The 19336-nt window shown below is 41.1% G+C and overlaps 1 protein-coding gene across 1 annotated transcript in view; it reads left to right on the top strand.

The window, feature by feature from the left end:
* The window catches only part of fbxl17 (F-box and leucine-rich repeat protein 17), a 226387-nt gene that overhangs the window by 144824 nt on the left and 62227 nt on the right, over positions 1-19336 (top strand). Inside the window, exon 9 of the mRNA XM_075467711.1 lies at positions 9598-9674. Coding sequence (XP_075323826.1) covers positions 9598-9674 — 77 coding nt within the window. The remainder of the gene's footprint in view (positions 1-9597; positions 9675-19336) is intronic.

Genomic DNA, 19336 nt, shown 5'->3' on the forward strand with positions numbered 1-19336 from the left:
TCTGCTCTTCCAGAGTCTTTAGAACAGTGTGAGTCCATTGATTAAGCTTTGTCATCCCAGTGTGTGTGTGTGCTGGCAAACTAGTGATCCTAATGAAGTCGAGTCCATCCAGCCGAGCTGCAGGAGCGCTGAGCAGCAGCACCAAAAAACGCAACAGCTCATTTGTTCTCAACAGGAGCTGACTTATGTGGCAAATTCACTGTAATTAAAGCCATTTTGTGTAATTGAAGTATTCCTCTCTCTATCATAGTAGCAAGGAAATTACACACTGCACTATTACTTGTTGGGCTATTGTACAAAATTTGTTGTGGTAGACTTCAGTGGCTTAACATCCTCACTCCTACTCCCCCCCCCCCCCCCCCCCCCCTCCTTTTTCTGTTCTCCCTTCATTCCCCTTCTCCTTTCCTCTTCATATCCATTAGCTTAATGAACACCCTCCAATTTCCTGCCACTTGGACAGACGTGGCACACAGTATTGTTCTCGTCACTATGTGTGTATACCGTTATGTGTCTAATTCTAACGCACACACTCCACGCTGTTTCTCATGTCCGTACGTGTGTTTGACAGAGAAAACAGGCTGGAGAGAGTCCGTTGATAAGCTCTCATTAAAATAAATGGCGGTAATCAAAGTGCAGAGCAATTAGCTACGGCTGAGTGGGCGGAGGGTGTACACTGCGTGCCACCGTGTCAGGCGCGCTGGTAAACATCTCGATAGTTCACCTCTGTCTGCATGTGGACATGAGAGCCCAAGAGTTACAATATGCAAGCCTGAGGGGTATGCCCACCTCAATTTATCACCGTTAGACAGGCTGTTTTCTTTAGTGCCTGAAACAATATTCTGTTATTAAGCTAGTACTTATTTGTTCTATGAGCTTCTCTGGAGAAATCACATTTAATCATAGTGAAATGCTATTGTATTTAGGGAGCCATTTCAGTGTCTTGGAAAAAAAACAGAAAGCTTATTGTTTTAGAATGTTTTCGTATCAACTATTTACTGACATTTAATTAATTTCGCTAAAATACTTGAGACCTGGGAGGGGAAAAAAAAAGTATTTTCATAAAACAGATTTGCAAATCTGTCAGTTAAGATCAAGAGCAAAGCAGTGTTTTACAGTTTTTTTTTTTTTTTTTTTTTTTTTTCCTTTTATTCCCATAATTACATTTCAATTGAGAAACTAGAGGGTATTTAACAATCTTATGGTTTGGACCTAGAGTGTTTTTTATTGAAAAAGAACATACAAATTGGAAAAACTTTACGTCGCAGCAACCATTGAGTTAACTCATATAAGGTTTTCTAAAAGTTTGTTTGAATATCAAAATTAGGTATCATCTTATTAAAGGTGTTTTCGTACATTTTTCCAGTTGATAGTTGGTCAAATAAAAACACAAATCTGTAGACACTGGACAGTTCAGTTGCTCCAAAGATGGACTAACGTGACTTAATTTCCAATATTAAATGTTAGATTTATTTATTTATATATATATATATATATATATATATATATATATATATATATAAAAAAAAAGAGAGGTCGCAAAATGGATATGTATGTTTTGTGAAATTGAGTACGACTATATTAATGTTTTCCTTTCATAAAAGATGGCCCGGCGTAGTCTGGGCTCAAGGACATGAGAAAGAATGCAATGACATATCTTTCCGTAGCGTTTATGTGAAGGACAAGCTATTATTATTGCTGCCATTTTGGACACTATTGGTCATTACATTCAACCAAACACAAAGAAAAAGACAGTTTGACTGTACTGACTGTTTACTGGCTGTTTTTAACTGCAGTGATGAGTTGTGGCGACTTTGGAAAGTGAAGTGATGATGTTCCTTTGTTAAAAAAAAAAATAATAAATAAAAAATGTTAAGAGTTTTTTTCCTGTAGATTTCTGACTTTACAATATAGTGAATTTTCTCTTCTTTTTTGTACCTTCTCAACTTAGAGAATATCTGAGTTTCTCTTGGATTTAAGCCTCAGAAATTCAGTTTTTGCTTGAGCTGACTGCCTGTCCCAGAAATAAGAGATTCATCACAAAGAAAAACAAAAGCAGATGCAACCCTTGCAATAATTCTCTTCACTGACATCTATCGCAGGCTTCCATCTCTAATTTAACCGTTCGTCTCACGTGGGCAGATATTCGCTACCTTTCTCTCCTGCACTCATTCACACACACACACTCACACAGACTCAGACTCCACCATGTCAGCTCAGACCCGAGGCTGTAAGCGTTATCGCCATCTGCCACAAGGCACTGCTCATCCTCTCCTGAGTTATTCATTATGTTGTGGCTGCAGTGGGCTGACTGCCGAGGCACAAAAAGGGCCATGGCATTGCTTTACAGAAAACCAGTTGTTCATTTACAGGTGAGTATCTCCCTTGCATGTCCTCGGGGAGACTGCTCGGGTGCAGTCGAGAAAGGAATCGCAGAGTAAAGAGGTGTCGTATGGGTGATGGCAGGCCAGTTTGGTTTCTGCGGGCAGCCGAGAAGCTGCTTTAAAATGCTGTTTGTGCATGAGCATCACGGACTCCTGTCAGTGTTGGCAAGGTAACAGGCTGTCCATTTGGATGAACTTCAAGTGAATAACTGCCACTTAACCTCACAAACTGCTTAGCTGTCTTTTTCTGTCTTAGTTTTCGATGGAGAAATCGGCCCATTTGTAAGGGCGATATTTTTCAGATGGCGATATTGTAGGCCTGATATTGTATGCGAAGAGCCACGAGTTTGCAGGCAAATTTGAAACAAATATCCATGCAGGCCCGCTGCAGTTTTGATCTCGATAATAAGTACTGTAGATACATGGAGAAAGGCCAAAATGAATCGTGTTTGAACTTTTAATGTGTTTCTGGAGGATTGCATCTTTAAAATAAATGCTTAATTTGGAGAACAAACTTCTTTTAGGATGAATGGAGATGGGGCCCACATGTAAGAGCTTTGGAGTTTTTACTTTCTCCTGCCTGGTGTGTAAAGTGTTCCTTGGTGCTTGCTTTGTCTTTTATTTCTTTTTTTAGACAAACTAAAAAAGCCCAGGTTGGACAGGAAAGCTGTGGATGATGGGCATTTATGGCTCCAGTTATGACCCCATCGGCACATTTTTGAGCAGGCTGATGACAAGCCGCTGGAATGCCCCCGCCGGTTTGCAGAGTCGTTTGAAAACATGATTAACGGTGGTGGAACACAATAGGAATGTGACTCTCATTTGAGCAGCGGGTACGGCAGGCTAGCCTGGGAAATCATCCAGGCCCTAATTGCCGAAGCAGACCCTGGTTCAGGCTGCTGGAACTCGCACACATACGCCAAACGCACACAAATAGACACAGTCGAACAGAAAGGGATAGGAAGTGTGCTTTACAGCCCTGGCTTTTGGATTTCGAATTTTGTAATTTCATCAGAGCGATAAACACTTACGGGGTCGTACTGAGTAGCATTTCATCAATTCAGAATTTATTCTTTGATTTAAGATTTAAGTCCAATCCAAAAGGAAATACGACGTAATTTGGAGCAATGACAATGAGCCGTATCTGACAAAACCAAAAAAAATGTTTGATTGCTTACTTTTAATTCAATTAAAAAATAAACAACAGAACAACATCCAAGCCTACGCACATTATCAGAAGGTCAGCTTTTTCAAAAGCAACAAACATGGCCCCTCTCCTTCAATAAAACCTGTATTGCTTCATTTTAAGCTCCTTGCTTGCCTTCAGTATCAACTATTTGCTTACTGAGGAGCTCTTTTTAGTTATTGGATACTTTAATATCGGTTTATATTACCCCAATGAAAAAAGTCTTAAATTTTTTTTTGCACTGAAGATCCCAGAAACTCAATGTTGTGCATCTCCTGAGGAAGCAGAACCCTGCTTCCTTACACTTGTGTATGGATTTATGGGCGATATAAAGAAAATTTACAGCAAGAATCATTTTGCAACAGCGTTCTCCACAGAAGTATAAACCTCGTCTTGCCTCGCTCTCCTCCTCTTTGCTGCTCCGCCCTTCCATTTCATTAAGTCAAAATACAGCCACAGGAGTCTGAAGTCTTCTGTCACCACTGCTGCCTCCTCCTCCTCCTCCCTCTTTTATGCTTTCAACCTCTTCCTAAACCTTCAACCACTTTTCTTTATACATTTCATGCTTACTTTTTCCTTTTTCACACTCCTCTTTCGATAAATCATCCATTTTTACTTCCCTGCTCCTTTTGTGTGGCCAGACAGCCATGTAATTGTTGGTTGTGCGAAGAACGGGATGAGACGAGGGCTTCTGTTGGTCGACACCGCGCAAGTGTACCTACCTACAGTCATTCTCCGAGCCGCGTCTTTGTTCCTCGCTCCATTGTGATCGGCCAGCTAAAGAGAAGCGCTACACATGTTGCTTGGCTGCAAAACGGCCTGCCGTCTTTGTGATAAATATGGACCTCTGTTTTTTCTCAAGTATTGTTACTATTATTCCTCTTGCTGCCTGTCTGCTTGGATACCTCTGGCTGTGCTGCATAAAAGAAGATTAGCTTCACCTCTGAGAGACACATTCATGTATTCACACAGGCACAAACTGTGTACACACAAACACAAGGTTATCCCTTCATTCTGGTCCCTCTATCCTCTTACAGACTCTCGCTGCAGACACTTCCCAGTTTGCTGTGTTTGGGCAAGGCGGTTGGTACTCGGTATGGTCCAAACAGCATGCCTCACATTCTCTTCATGACCAAAATGAACCAGTTGTAAACCAGTGGAAACATGCTCCGATGATTCGGAGAGACAAGGAGGTGATGTAAGATAATCTGTCCAGGGAGGATTCCGTACTTTTATTTGATTTATTTAGAAGCATATGATGCTAACAGCAGTTGAGACACAGATTTTCCGAATTTTTATCAACCGAATGCCACCTGAACTAAACTATAGAAAATACAATAATAGGAAAGCTTAGATGACTGTACGGCACACAATGCAACCCTCAAATAAGTGCGCTGGTTGACCACGGCAACATCCTCTTTGGAGAGATTAAGTTTGAACAAACAGCAAAGTGGGATTAGGGACTGATCGCTAGGCTTCGTCAAGGTTTAACCTCGGATTGTACAAGAAAATGATAAGGCGTGCGCGCACAGTTACACAAAACAGTCAAAAGCCTCTTCTTTCAGGAGAGAGCTTTAAGCACAGTACATATAGCTCGGACAGGAGCTGCATTCAGCTGGATGGCAAACCCTTCTGGAAGTGCTAATCTTGTTTTTTTTCTTTCAAACACTTGTCCGAGGCTGCAAACTGCAAACTACCTTGATATTTCTTCGAGCCGTTAACAGCTCACTTGAGAGGTCCTTGCTCTCAGATGGAGTTGGAAAACCTACTTCGCGAGCTTAGCCTCGACTTGAAAGTTCATTTTATCAACTCACCGTATTTTACAAAAAAGGATTTAAACTCTCTTAAACTTTGTTTAAGCCACTTGTTTGTTTCAGCCTTTTTATGCTCAAGAGCATGTCCGAGCTATTATAGAACCTCTTATAATCATGGTGTTACATGCATACAAGTGCTATTTAGATGAGGCAGAGTATGCTTACTGCTGGGACTGCTGTAAAGCGGCATCATTGCCTTCTACTAAGACCACGTTGTTGTTGGAAATACAGTAAATGGTCCAAACGCCGACATGCTTTACATTACAACGGTTTCTTTGATTTTTCCCAGATATGCGTTGTATTTTCCCCAAATAATCTTTTTGATTTACTGCAAAGAAAAACACCATCCAAAACGAACGCACAGAGTGTTCAGAGCTACTGTGGAGGAGCTGACACCCAACAGAGTGGGAGAGGACGAAAAAAAGAATCCACTGTGATCACTCCAGCTCGTTCATTTGTCATCGAAATGCAGGAAAACACAGGCCTCTCCTGGCCAAAACACCACTTCTCAAACAAGAGACCACCAGATGACAGGTTTCTGCTGAAGCAGTGCTGGTTCGAGGCATGAATTTGAATTTTTTTTCTCTTTTTGAACAACAGCATGCAGCTTTGTCTGTTTTTTTTGTGTTTTTTTAAAAAAAACAAAAAGTAGTGACACCGCAAAGGTTTGTAAAAGCTGATTTGTCTTGTTCCTTTTTCAAATTGAGTGAGAATCCTGCATGGAGTTTTGCAGCGGCAGTGAGCTGAATTTGAGGAAATAAGAGCAGTTTTAATTCCAGCCTATTAAAACTGATGTTTTTAAAAAAAAAAAAAAAAAAAAAGTCATTTTCACTTAACTTGGAAAATTGTTACGTAATCTTTGAGAACCTCCTCTCCGGAGTTTTGGCTCAGTAAAGGGGGCAGAGATCGTCTGAGCCTCTTTTAGAAGACGTGTCGCATCTGTTGAAAACATCTCGTCTCATTATTCCACGTTGACACGGAGTCAAACAGAGGCTTCATGTTTTGGCCGGCCAGCATTAGCCGACTGCCAAGAAAACAGAATAGAATGTAAAAAGATGTTTTAGGGTTAAGCACGGCCCCCGAGGTCCAGTGGTGTGGCTCGAGTAATTCAATTCAGTGAGAAAATGTCAGTGAATCTTTTTTTCATTTTCTATTTAACGATGAGAAATTTCCCAAAACCCCCGATGCGCCAAGAACTGGAAAAAAAGTCTGATTTTGTTTGTGCGCGTCTGTAGGAGTGAGATGGAGAAGAATGACAGACTGTTGTTTACCCCTGGCTGTTTGTGTCGACAGTGCGGCGGCATTAAACCACACGCTGACCCTGGATGAGGCTCCATGTCTTTGGTCCTCTATCCCCTCCTGGCACCTGGTTAGACTAATCGCTTACACATGTCACACTTAGTTGTCACGGCAACAGTTTTATTGTCATTAAATTGGCAAAAATGGCCATAAACTGAGTATCAGCTAGCTACATAACTATGACAAAATCCCCACTCTGGGCCTTTTTTTTTTTTTTAATACATTGCTGATATTCTTAAGTGCATCTTTCTCTCCCCGTGGTCGCAGAAACGACTTGCTTCACGGTCTCGTTCTTGTCACTTGTCATCATTATTTTCCCCTTGTGTTTGCACTTTTCTGTTTATTTTTTTCTTCATTTTTCCGTTAAGGCTCAATTTCATCCTCACTGACCCCCCTCCCCTAAACTCACTCTTCATTTTTTTTTATTGTGTTATCTGCTTCCTCTCCTCCACTTGTCATGTTTTCTCTAATCTCATGAACGTTTTTTTTTCATTATTTCCTGACTCTTAACTCCCTATTTTTTCGTAGCAAATCTTCATCGCTTCTCTGTCTTCTGTTTCTACACTGTTTTTCTTTCTTAATCGCATTTCTACTCCTACATCTCACTCTGTGTTCTCTTCTTCCAATTTTTCTGTTACTTCATCAGTCCGCCTCCTATCCTGCCTCTTTTCCTAATCCTTCATCCCAAATGCCTCCGTCCGTTGTTTCAGCCTGTCTTCATCCGCCTTCATCTCTTCTCTGCTCTCCTCATCTTTTCATCCAACCTCCACAAATGTATTTTTTTCTTTAATAACTCATTTATCCCTTCTTTCCCTTCTTCATTCTACTTTACTCCCTTTTCCGGCATCACTGCCCGCCTTTCCACCGCCGGCACCTTGCCGTGCTGTTGACTTGCTATATGGTTTAATAATATAACAATGTAATAATAATGATAATATAATTTATTCATGTTACTGAGTTAGCTGCTGGTTGCATTGTATCAAAACAAAAATCTGTATGCGCACCATATCCAACTTATCCTATTGTCAAAAGCTCCGTACATTATTGAAAGAGATCAGATTACTAATTCATGTTAGCTGAGCCTTGTGGGGTTTGGGGTGAGGTTAGCTGCATCTTGATGGCCTTTTCATGTGGCTCAAACCTTGCCATAGCCGTCACTTCCAACAGCTCTGCTTCTTCCTGCCCTCTTTCTCTTTGCTGTCTCCCAGCCTGTTGTTTCCTCTCACTCTGACCTTGTTAGTGATCTCTCGTTCAGTCTCCTTTTTTCTCCCTTCTTTCCTTAACTCCTCAAGTCTCCCATGATGTATCCCCTTCTGCTGCTGTATAGAGATTTCTACTTACTCTTCTTCCTGCTTCAGTTGCTTTCCTTCTCTCCCTGCTCCTTCATTCATTGATGTTTGATCTAATTGCTTTTGCTCCCACTCTGGGGACCTGGGCACAGTGTAACAAGCTCCCAGAGGATGCACTTCGCCTTCTTCGCAGCATCCCCTGAATTGCTACTTTCTTTTTATCTGTTTCCTCAGCAGCTCTTCCCAAGGCATTAATTCATTAGCAGCTTTAATGCCATAGCCCCAAGACACACAGCATGATATTGGGATTCTCCAGGCTTAACTGAATCAAATCTAAGGCTGGCCTTGGCAAAAGGTTGGTGCAGCGATGACCACCTGCAACAGGTCTTCTATCTTTTGGGAGAGCAGGCTTTCTTATCCACATGACACAGCGGGGCCACAGAAGGAGAGAAAGAGGGTTGGACAGCCAGAAAATAAATAGGCGGAGGTCAGAAGGCAGACAAAGTGGAAAAAGGACAACGTGATAATGTGGAGAGGCTCACAGAACCACTGCAAGGAAAGTTTGTTCAAAAAGTCGCAGTCCAGTGAGCTAAAGCCGGCAGGCCGGTTCACATTGGAACGGTTTTGGCTGCTCCCACAAATAAGGAATTTAGAAGTAACACAGACATTTCTACTTTTCTCTCACTTTTTTTTTTTTTTCCTCATTGATCCTGTCGCGTGATATATCACGCCTCAAGTGACACCTGCCGTATATGCCAACTTAAGTGAATCCCGGAGCTGTGGTGGGATAAGCCTGCGCATGGGTGCAACACGTTTCAGAGTGTAACCAAAGATGGCAGTTATAACAACATACTGCAACAAACACCCCAATATTGTTCCCATGTTTCACTCTGACATGAAGCTCATCGACAGCAGAGAGCTGAACCTCAAGCCAATACAGTCTGCGTGTGTGTGCCTTTTTGTCTCATTAATTTTCATGATACAACACCAGCCATATGATCAAAACATTTTTCTCCTGAAGGTTAATGGGTCAAATGCGTATATCAAAATCCAGATGTTGTATGCACTGCTCTCATTAGAGGCTTTTAAAGAGAATCATTTGATACAGATACTCTGATCTTGCCTCCGGGGCTCCCCAGTGTATACTTTCTCTTACACATGCACACACACACACACACACACACATTCTCTGTTGGTCTTTTGGGCTTATGCAGTGGGCTGAATGCAGATATCTCTCTTTGAAGTGAGCGAGCCCTCGGTTCATGTGTGGCTCTGTGCACCTGCACGCGTGCACAAAAACACACGCGCACCCCTGTTGTGCTGGTGCCTGCTTTAGTCAGATCAGGTGTTTAATTATTAACGTGTGTGTTAAAAAGGAGTAGAGGCAGAATGTATGAGCAGTTGTGACCCCGCAGCAGTGCTGTTTAACCTTTTACTGTGGAGTAATCCCGTGTGTGTGCGTGTGTGGGCAAGCGAAGGCGTGCGTTTAAGAACGAGGAAACTACTGCATCTATTTTGAGAGGTTTTAAGACAGCGAAAGTACCTTCTTCAAGCTGAAGCAGAACACAATTTGCGTCACGCAGATGCCCCCGGTGACACATTTCTTCCTTCTCTGTGTCTCTCTGTAGGTGTGTGGAAATCATCGCCAAGGAGGGGAGGAGTCTGAAGGAGCTCTATCTAGTGTCTTGTAAAATCACAGATCACGGTAAGATGCTGACAACCTCTGATGTTAATATCACGCCCATAATGCCCACATTGTTGATACACGAGCCATTTGGTTTCCTGGTTTGCCTCGTATGAGACCTGAAAACTGTGAAAGCATTCTGAAAAGTTTCACAAAGTTGGAAGTAATGCGCTTCATTGCAGTCTATGTTGTAGTTTTAGCACGCTGAAGCTGTAGGTTCTCTCTAGTTTCTGGGTTTTGAATATACTGTGCATCATCACCAGGCGGTGTGATGATTTCTTGAATATTCAGATTTCACCACACAGACACGACTGCTTCTGGTAGGATTTTTATGTGTTTGCTGATGTGAATTAGCGATGTTTGTCAAGAGACATCCATATTTTTTTCCTTCCCTGACAAACGGCACAAGCTGGCAGCTTGCATGTCACTCAAGCATCATCCCCTCTTTTCAGTTTCTGTACACTACCTGCGCTCCTCAGCTTGATTCCATTGAGCCATATGTTTAGCTGAATATCCAAGTCTTTCATCAGCTACAGTACAAAGCACAGTGGGAGTTTGTCAGTACTGAACAATTAGGGGTGCAGCGTTATCACTGCATACATAACGCTGCATACTATGTGTGGCAAGTGTTATCTTTTTGCTTGCGGACATGCAGTTTGGCGCGTGTACCCTTCAAGTTCCACAACTCTCCCAGCTGCGACTTCAGCTACTGTTGTTGAGTGTCTTCCTTATTCCGCTGTCATTTCCGCCATTACTTTTATTTCATAATATCTTTGTTGATAGAAATACCAACAGTCAGCATTGTTGTGGATCAGGCTTCTTTTTTTTTCCAGCAGTATTTTGTACCCATGTACTGTTAATAGCTTTGATTTGTGTAACGGCTCGATAGATCTGATCTTCAACTTGTTTGCTACTTGGAATTCTAAGCCCGTGTCTGAAGGTGAGTTTATTCTACTTTTAAACTTCAGAAAGCAATCTGTTCTTGATTTTGATAGTTAAGCTTTATAACAGATGGAATTGTTTCATTCATTTCTTTTCCTCGCTTGCTGCTGTCTGAAATATTAGCTTATTGAAAATTGGACATAGTAAATACTGAGATAAGAGACATCTCAACAGCTTTGAGAGCTTAAGCTGGGTCTCTGTTATGAAGCTCTGAGCTCATATTGATTGCTGTAAAACAAGGAGACACAATTGTTTATTTGCAAATGATCCAAATCGTTTTATGGATGCTCAGTTTACATAGGGATGTACAAAAAGTGAAACAAATGCAGAATGTTCAGCTCAAAGGGCTGAATTAAAAAGGTATTTGGTGGTGTTTATCTCGTCTCTTGTATATCGTTGGAGTTTTTCCCATTATTTTCTTTAGAAGTCATGATAACAGGTGAGTTGGCATTGAATGGCCTTTAAATCCACATATTATTCCTCTCGAACACGTGCTCTGTCCTGTTCCTATGCTGGCAGTGCCATTTGTTTTTGTTTCTCTTGCAACAATTAGGTCCACTTTCTTTTCTAATTCTTTCAATTTTGTTTAGTTTGTTTTACTTGCGCAGGTGTATAGTTGTTGTTAAACTTTCTATAAAACTAAATTCCTATCAATAAGATGAAACATCTGGGCACCAGACCAAAGCAGTGTTGCATGAAGCAGGTTCAGTCCAGATTAGAAGGAGGGTAAAAACACTCTAAATTAACAACATTGGGCTGTGAGATGACTTTCATGTGTCAACTACACCATTGCATGATGGTTAATGATCCCTAAAGGCCTTTTTAACCCGCAGTCATTGCAAGTGAAGCATCTACAAAATGTTGAAAAGCTTCACAATGAGTTTTTTTCATCATATCCTTGTATGTTAGGAGCCTTAAGGGAACAGTCGGTAGCATTTGGTTTGTCTGAATGCATCCAATGCTGACCCATTCTGATTCACAGGGAAGCTCTAACATGGTTTGATGCAATGGATTTTACACTGGTGCAGTTAAAAATTTGAACTCTGATAGAATATAGTCAGTCAGTTGCAACTGTTTTTCTTCTTTTCCCGGCCTCTGTTCCCTTCAGGGACTGTCGACTGCCAAACATTATTTTACACTTTCTATGCTAATAACATTTTCCTTAATCTTTCGTGATTTTATCATGTCCATATAAAAAAAACAAAACTGTGTCACATTTCCTCAGTATGTTGTGATAATGACATGTATTTTGCAGAGTATGTCATGAGACTTTGAAGGCTTCTGTCCTCTATAAGCAGCAGTTTGCTCCCAACTTCTGAGAGTTACAATGGCAATAATCACTTTGACCTCTCTGAGCCTGAGTTTTAACTGTGTCTCCGACTGTGTGAAACATTATGTGGGCGTGTGTATGCTGGTGTTTGATAAATGACTCCAAGATCACAAAAGTACATTAAACCTGAAATGTACACAGCCACCCCTTTAGATATCCTCCTCTCTTCTGGGTGTATCTCTAATCATTTTGACCAAGATGAATTGATGATATCTGATCTTCTTCCTTCACTAATGACCCCTCCGGTCCTCTCTGGCCACTGATAGCCTCTGTGTGTGTGTGTGTGTGTGTGTGTGTGTGTGTGTGTGTGTGTGTGTGTGTGTGTGTGTGTGTGTGTGTGTGTGTGTGTGTGTGTGTGTGTGTGTTTATGTTTGTGTGCACATTTGTGCTTGCAGGATAGAGATGCATTCTGCCAGAGCTCTGTGCTTTTAACACAATGATCGGTGGGTTTCCTGCTTCGGTCTCTGACAAATTAAATAACAGAAATGAGATTTTGCATCTGCCAAGCTGGCCCACGTTTTTTTTTTTTTTTTTCTTCTGCCCATCTCCTGTGCTAATTATTTTTATTAATGGCCTCTCTGAGTGCATTTGAGATGTCCACAAGCCTCTTATGTTTGAGTGTTCTGTTTTTTAGTCCCAGCTTTCGCTTCCTGCCTGGGTTTTTTTATAGGAGCTTTGAGGACACACAGAAAGAGCGAAATGAAAAAAGGTTCGGATGGCAGAAAGAGAAAACTGGCAATGCGCACTTTTTACTCTCAATGTAGATGTTTGGGGGATTCATTTTGTTAGACGGAGGGAGCAAATGGAAAAAGCGAGGATGGAAGATTTTTGGAATAATGATCTTACTGAAAGCCCTGTGAAAGAAAAGAGACATTACTTTTCTTGTTTTTTGTATTTATCACAGAACAGTAAACTAGTTAGTTTGTGTAACATGTTTCCAATTAACGCTGCATAGAGACTCGTTTAACAGCTGCATCCTGTGAGTAACATTGTTCACGAGGTTTGTGGGTTGCAGCAGGTGGTACACCTGTAACTCAGTGATTAATGGTGAATAATGGCCACAATACCAAAAGCTTTTTGCCAAACGATACATTTGCACGGCTGTGTTTTACAGTCATTTATTGACCTAGTGCTTTTTTTTTCCATGGACAGTTGTCATGACTTTGTCCTAACCATCAAAAAATCTTAGCCTAATCCAGCGTGTCCCAATTCTGGTGTTTTAGCTGTTCTGCCGCACATGCTTTAGATGTTTCCCTGTTCGAACTCGCCGGACCAAAATCCAACGGTCAGTTCTTTAGCTAGCTGTGCAGTTACTTGACAAAGACCTATTCATTCGAGTCAGGGAAGTGTTGCCCCTACTCTTAACGCTTAACCTTAAAATCAAGTCTTCACCTTCAAAACGTTATGAGAACTAGGACTGTCCAGATTGTTCGTATTTTCCCATTCTCTCATGGTCAATTTTTGGCCATCTAATTTAAAAATCCATATTCGTCATCAAATTGGAGTCAATCAGCAAGTGATTTTATTTATTTATTTTTCTTAACTGTTGTTCTGGTCCCACAAAAGCTTGTTTTCGTAGTGTCACGAGGTGCTTAGTCTTTGTTGGAGATAGTGAGGTGAAGAAAAATTTCCTTTGTGACATGCTTGAACGTAAAGAAAAACAGGCCTCTCCAAATCTCTTGAGACGGGGGGTTATTTAAAGTTCGGGGGGGCGGGGGGAGCAACACACACACACACACACACACTCTCTCTTCCAGTAAAGGGGGGAGACACAAAATAGGGGCGACTACATAGATGGTTCTCTCAAAGTCATGGCTATCAACACAGGCTTCTTTTGAACTTATAACGCATTCAAATTTCAAAAGAAAACATTTTATTACACTATTATAGCAGGTATGAGGACGGTGGAGGGGGGGACATGTAAATGCAACATGGTGGGAAAGCTGATCCTTATGAGAAAGCCTGCTCAGCTTCTCTCCCAGTGTTAATCAGATCTCTCCTGCCTGGCTGTTTTCCTCAATGACCAACTCGCACTGTATCCTCAGCACACCTGGATTGACAGTGATACCTTTCCTCTCACTGTGGTGCTCATCGTCTGTGTGCTCCTTTTGTTCTTTTGTGTGTGTATGTGTGTGTGTGTATACTCTGTTCATGCCCTTATCTTGTCCCTTGTAGTACACCTGCTTTATCCAGATACTGAACAGAGACCTTGGCACCTCTGTTCCTTACGTATGGTAATTCTCTACCTTCACCCACACGCCTCCCCACGATCCTTTGCATTGTCAGTCATGGCCTCCTGTGTGCATCTGTGCATATACAAGAGTGAATGAGACACCTGTGTGAGACTGTGTACAAGTGAGAGCGAAGAAAAATGGAAGCTTTGGTCTGCTTTTAGAAGACTTCAAGCGGAGCTAGTATAGAGTTGGGAAGTGGAAGGATTTATCTGAGGCTTCTGGAGTGTAGGAAGTCAAATTTCTCTTTTACAGGCATGAAATTGTATTCATTGAAACACCAGTCCATCATGTCCACCATTCAAACAACAAATTCTGTAACAAATACATTTTTTTTAATAAATGCTATTCTTTAATAAGTAGATCCTCAAAAAGGCTATTGTTTGACTTAGTAATGTAATCTTTTTCCTCACTTTCTCTTGTGTCGTTGACTTGGGTCTCTTTGTTGCATCTGCCACAGTCTTTTTTTCCCCTTTCTTTCTTTGTTCGGTTCTGACTTTACTTGTAACAGAGACTTTAAAGTGTCTTTTTTTCTTTCTTTTCTACCCTCTGTATCATTGCAAAGGTGTGTTATTTAGTTGAATGCCATTGCATGGCACTGTAAAACAAAATGTCGTTGTGCCACCCCCAAAAAAACAAAGTCGTGAAGTGTCCAATCTTAGAGCCCCAGGTGCTGCAGAGAAGTTTCCGAACTGGGAAGCTGCATAAAAGGTGTTCGTCAAAACGAGTCAGAAGCACATCTTTTTGAGGTTCCCAGACTTCTCCAATGTTGCTTTAAACAACAGTTGGTGATTGTGAAAGCTCTCGGCGACGCCGACAGGCATTTCAAAAGCTAACCGTTTTTTTCTGAATGGCCATACAAGCAGGCTTTCTAAATACCAGCTGACTTTATCTAAACACATTAAAACAGAATTGTAAATGGTAGAACTGTAAATGCCGCTCGATTTTGCCTCATTGGGCAATGATCCAGCAGCGACTGGCAATGTCAAATATCACAGCTCATGTGCTTCCACTGTTGCTTCAACTTCACATCAACAGTGCAGCAAATTTTTTTTATTTTTTAAATAAACGTTTTCAACATTTTAGTCAAGCCGGCCCCCCCATTAAGATTAAGATCAGATTTGCATACACATGAAATTTGTCCTCCGCTTTTAACCCATCCAGGTTGGCACCTATTCACACACACATGCACATAGAGAAAGATGCCAACCTGGAGCGGTGGGCAGCCGGGGAGCATGGGGGTACGGTGCCTTGCTCAAGGGCATCTCGGCCGTGACAAGGAGGTGGACTGACACCCTCCAGCTGTCAGTTCCCCCATTCTTTTTTCATATACAAAAGTCTGAGAAGTATAGCAGCTCAGATTTTGGCTTGCATGCAACAATTTTACATACGTTCTTCTCAAAATTTTTTAAATGTATGCAACATTCTGCCTTGTAACATTGTCTTATGGCAAAAAAAAGGAAATTAAAGAATTGCAAGCCCCCTTTAAACATATTGTTAAAAATCTTTGAAGGGGGGTATTAAAAGTGTGAAAAGTACTTTTTAAGGAATCGTGTACATACCGCTTTGCCTCGTCTAATGAGAAATGGTGACAGTGACAGCCCATCACCCAGAACAATGGAGCCACTCAGATTGTTCATTTCATTGTTATGTCCATCTGTATTTCCTCATATGTCAGCTTGAAAGATTATTGTCGCCATTCGATTTTTAGCATTTCATTCTCTTATTTGATCACCGCCTTCATAGCTCATACAAAGTCAACATGAATCTACGTTTTTCCTCCCTTTTTTTTTTTAGCTGCCTTCATTCCTGTTCCAAGACCAAACCCCTTTCTTCCTCATTTCCCCTCTCATCCCCCTTTCCATTCATCTTTCAGCTCTTGCTTTCATCCGAGGTGCTTTACTCTAAACGCACTGAACGTTGATGGATGGGGCTTCCATGCCCATCCCCTTGAGCAGAACCTTAAGAATGAAGTATGGCTGTATATGCATCTTTACTGATGTGTGTGGGACTCGTGTGTGTGTGTGCAGTTGTGTACTTAACACAGGCTTACCTTGCCGCTAGGGAAATTTTAATGCTCACTTACTCCCCAAAGTATCATACGGCTTTTTATAAGGTGAGATTACTTAGCATAAAAGCAGCTGAAACAGCACAGTTACATCCTACTGACAATGAAAATTACATGTGATTGTTATGATCCCTCATGTAGCCTGATGAGGCCATTAGAATATACTCTAAGCTTCAGAGTTACTATGCTTGCTTTTAACCTTAAGGCAAGACTTTCTTTTATTATTCACCTTTATATGTGGGATTGATGTGCACGTCAAAACCTTTCAGACCGTATCCATTTCTTGCCCTCTATGGAAGGTAGGTGTCATTTTCTAATTGTCACACAATGCTGGGATCACAGCATTAAGTAAAACTATTAAGGACTTAAATGAGATTATCAGCTATTGTGCTTACATGTGGCATAAGCAAACATCGGCTTCCATCTTTTTCTTGCCTTCTTTATTTGTCACGTCTCTGTTTCCCTTCAAGCATTTTCCAGTGAGTGTTTTTTTTTTTCCAGCCTTAAGCAGTTATTCACCACTATACACTCGAGATGCTAGGTCAATAGAAGAGTTTTGACTCTTTGTATTGCTGTTGTGTACATATACGTGTGTGTGTGTCGAGTATCCAAAAAAAGGCTATGGTTTATATACGTCAAGGATAGTATAGAGGGTCTCACAGTGCCCATGGCAAGTAGTAAATACTAGTGTTTTTAATATTTACTTTTTATATTCTATATTTAATTGATTTACATAAGGTTTTTGAGTTGCTATTGATTATTCTGGAAAGGGAAAAAAATGGCACGACTGCTCAGTAGTCAGTAAAGTTCATGAAAATGTTCAGGGCCTTTTTTTATTTTTATTTTTTTACTTTTAAAGACATTTCTTTTTAGTTTGTGTGGTGAATATTGAAAAGCGTGACCATCGTAGCACAGCTTGACACGGGAGCAACCCAAACGCGAACGCTCTGCCATCAGTTCCACTAAGTATGAAACAGTAAAACTGACAGTGGTGGAGGCCCTCGTGTACCGCAGCCCGTGTACCATCAACATCACGCCATGACCCTAAAAGCCAATGAAGCGGTCGTACACTCGCAAACCCCCAACCCCCCCAAAAACTCAATCGGAAAAATTCATAAGCTGTGTGTTTCCTCCTTGAGGCATACTACAGACGGTGTAGTGGAGGAAGGGAGAGAGTAACGTATGTTGCACAGTGCTGGACATGGTGAGGGCAAAGACTCATAAACTGGGTTATTATCTCTGCAAATCAATGAGAGTGCCTGAGCCCAGGGGAAAAACAACCAGCTTTATGATAAGCTCAGAGCTTGACTTCATTGCTACTGCAAAATCACCTGAATTCTGCAGCACTGTGGGGTGATATTTTCCTCGTGTTCACATTGGCTGCACCTAATATTTCAACACAAAAAAAAAAAAGGTCCAGGTCATTATCTCCATTTGAAGATTTCTGAAGTTAAGTGCCCAAGTTAAAAGCTACAATTAAAGAAATGACCGTTTTGGCATTTAGTAATTGTTTTTTTTTTTGTCAACATAACCTTCACTGAAACGGAAATAAATCTTGTTTTGCGTGTGTTACAAATGTCAGTCTTGTTGAACGAATGAAGCTTATTAAAACCCGAGTTGGTTAATTCAACAACTAATTAAATAGAGACCCAGCCTCAGTAAATAAATGTAACCATCTCCACTTGATTATAGTGACCCAACCCAAATAAATTAATTTTTGGAAACAAGTCAAACGACAGAAATTCCAAGTGGATCAAGCAAGAGTGATTTAGTGAGTTTTTAATCGACAGTTGTTTGCTTTGTCACGTCGCTAATCACACCAAGTACCACGCTTAGCCCCACTTAAAATTATGTCCTATATGTCCTAACGTCCCTATATGTTGTCCCTATTGTTTTTATTAGCATCCAAGTTTAAAGTTTCGGGTTAGCTGGGCGAGTTTGCCCACTTTCTACATGTACAGCCAGACCAAATACAGCAGGATAGAAAAGATAAACTCCGGTTATAACACAGAGGAAGGAGAAAATGCTTTATATTCAACATGTAAAGTGTGATTTAAAAAAAAATAAATAAAAATAAATAATTGATGAGTGAGAACCAGAAAGTGAAGTATGTTTCCATCAGATAAGTACCTCAGTGGCTGAAGCCATGGAAACTGCAAGGCAGCTTTTTTTTTAGTTTAAGTCTAACGACCACTTTCCCATCTTTTGTGAGTTTGGAAAGTTCATTAGATGATCTGCAGGAAAATTGAGAGGGTGACAGGTACGGAGGGAGTGGAGACAGCTTGAAAGGTTGGATTTGAACATACTCAGAGGAAAACTATTTAACTGCATGGCCGCTGCTCAAGTGCATAAGTACACTTCTATAGGGTTCCAATGCACAGATTCTTCATCGTATGTAAGTTGAGATTTCCATTTCCTTACATCAGCCTGTGGTGGTGTTTCCAGATTGGGGAGCAGCACAAAGAGGCTGAAATTGAATTAGTTTCCATATATTGTCCTCTCCTCCTCTTTCTCTCTCTAAGCCCTGTGGTCTATCCACTGTTTGCTTTATAGGGGAGAAAAGTGAGGGGGGCTTAAGCTGTGAAGGCTCAGGCTTATGGTTCTACCGTCTTTCTGGTCACACACACAAACACACTCGCACACTTTTTGACTCACACCGGCTAACGCAGTCTGATACACACCCTTGCTCAGAGGATTATAGCCTCGTTTGCAATTACACACATAGGCGCAAACACAATCATGCAGGCCGTACGCACACATATTGTAGATGCACTTTTGAGCTCATGCTAATATCTTCTGTCTCTCACACTATCAGATTACAGCACAACACAATGTGCCGTAGCTTTTAGAGAAATAGTGCTTGAGACTCACTGCTATTTTAGGCTTAAGTCTGTCGAGCAGAAGGATTTCTAATGACATAGATTATGTGTTTATGTACAGATTTATATGTGAACGTGTGATTGTGTGTGTCCCTCCTCTGAGTGTGTACATGTGATTTTTGAAGTATGTAATCTAGTATCTAGGCACCGTGTTTCCCATCTAGGTGGAGGCAGCTTCAGTAACAACAGGCCCCATGTGTGTTCGTGAAGCTTTTGATAAAAATGGTCCATTT

Source organism: Odontesthes bonariensis, chromosome 6, assembly GCF_027942865.1.
Source record: "Odontesthes bonariensis isolate fOdoBon6 chromosome 6, fOdoBon6.hap1, whole genome shotgun sequence".
Classification (NCBI taxonomy): Eukaryota; Metazoa; Chordata; class Actinopteri; order Atheriniformes; family Atherinopsidae; genus Odontesthes; species Odontesthes bonariensis.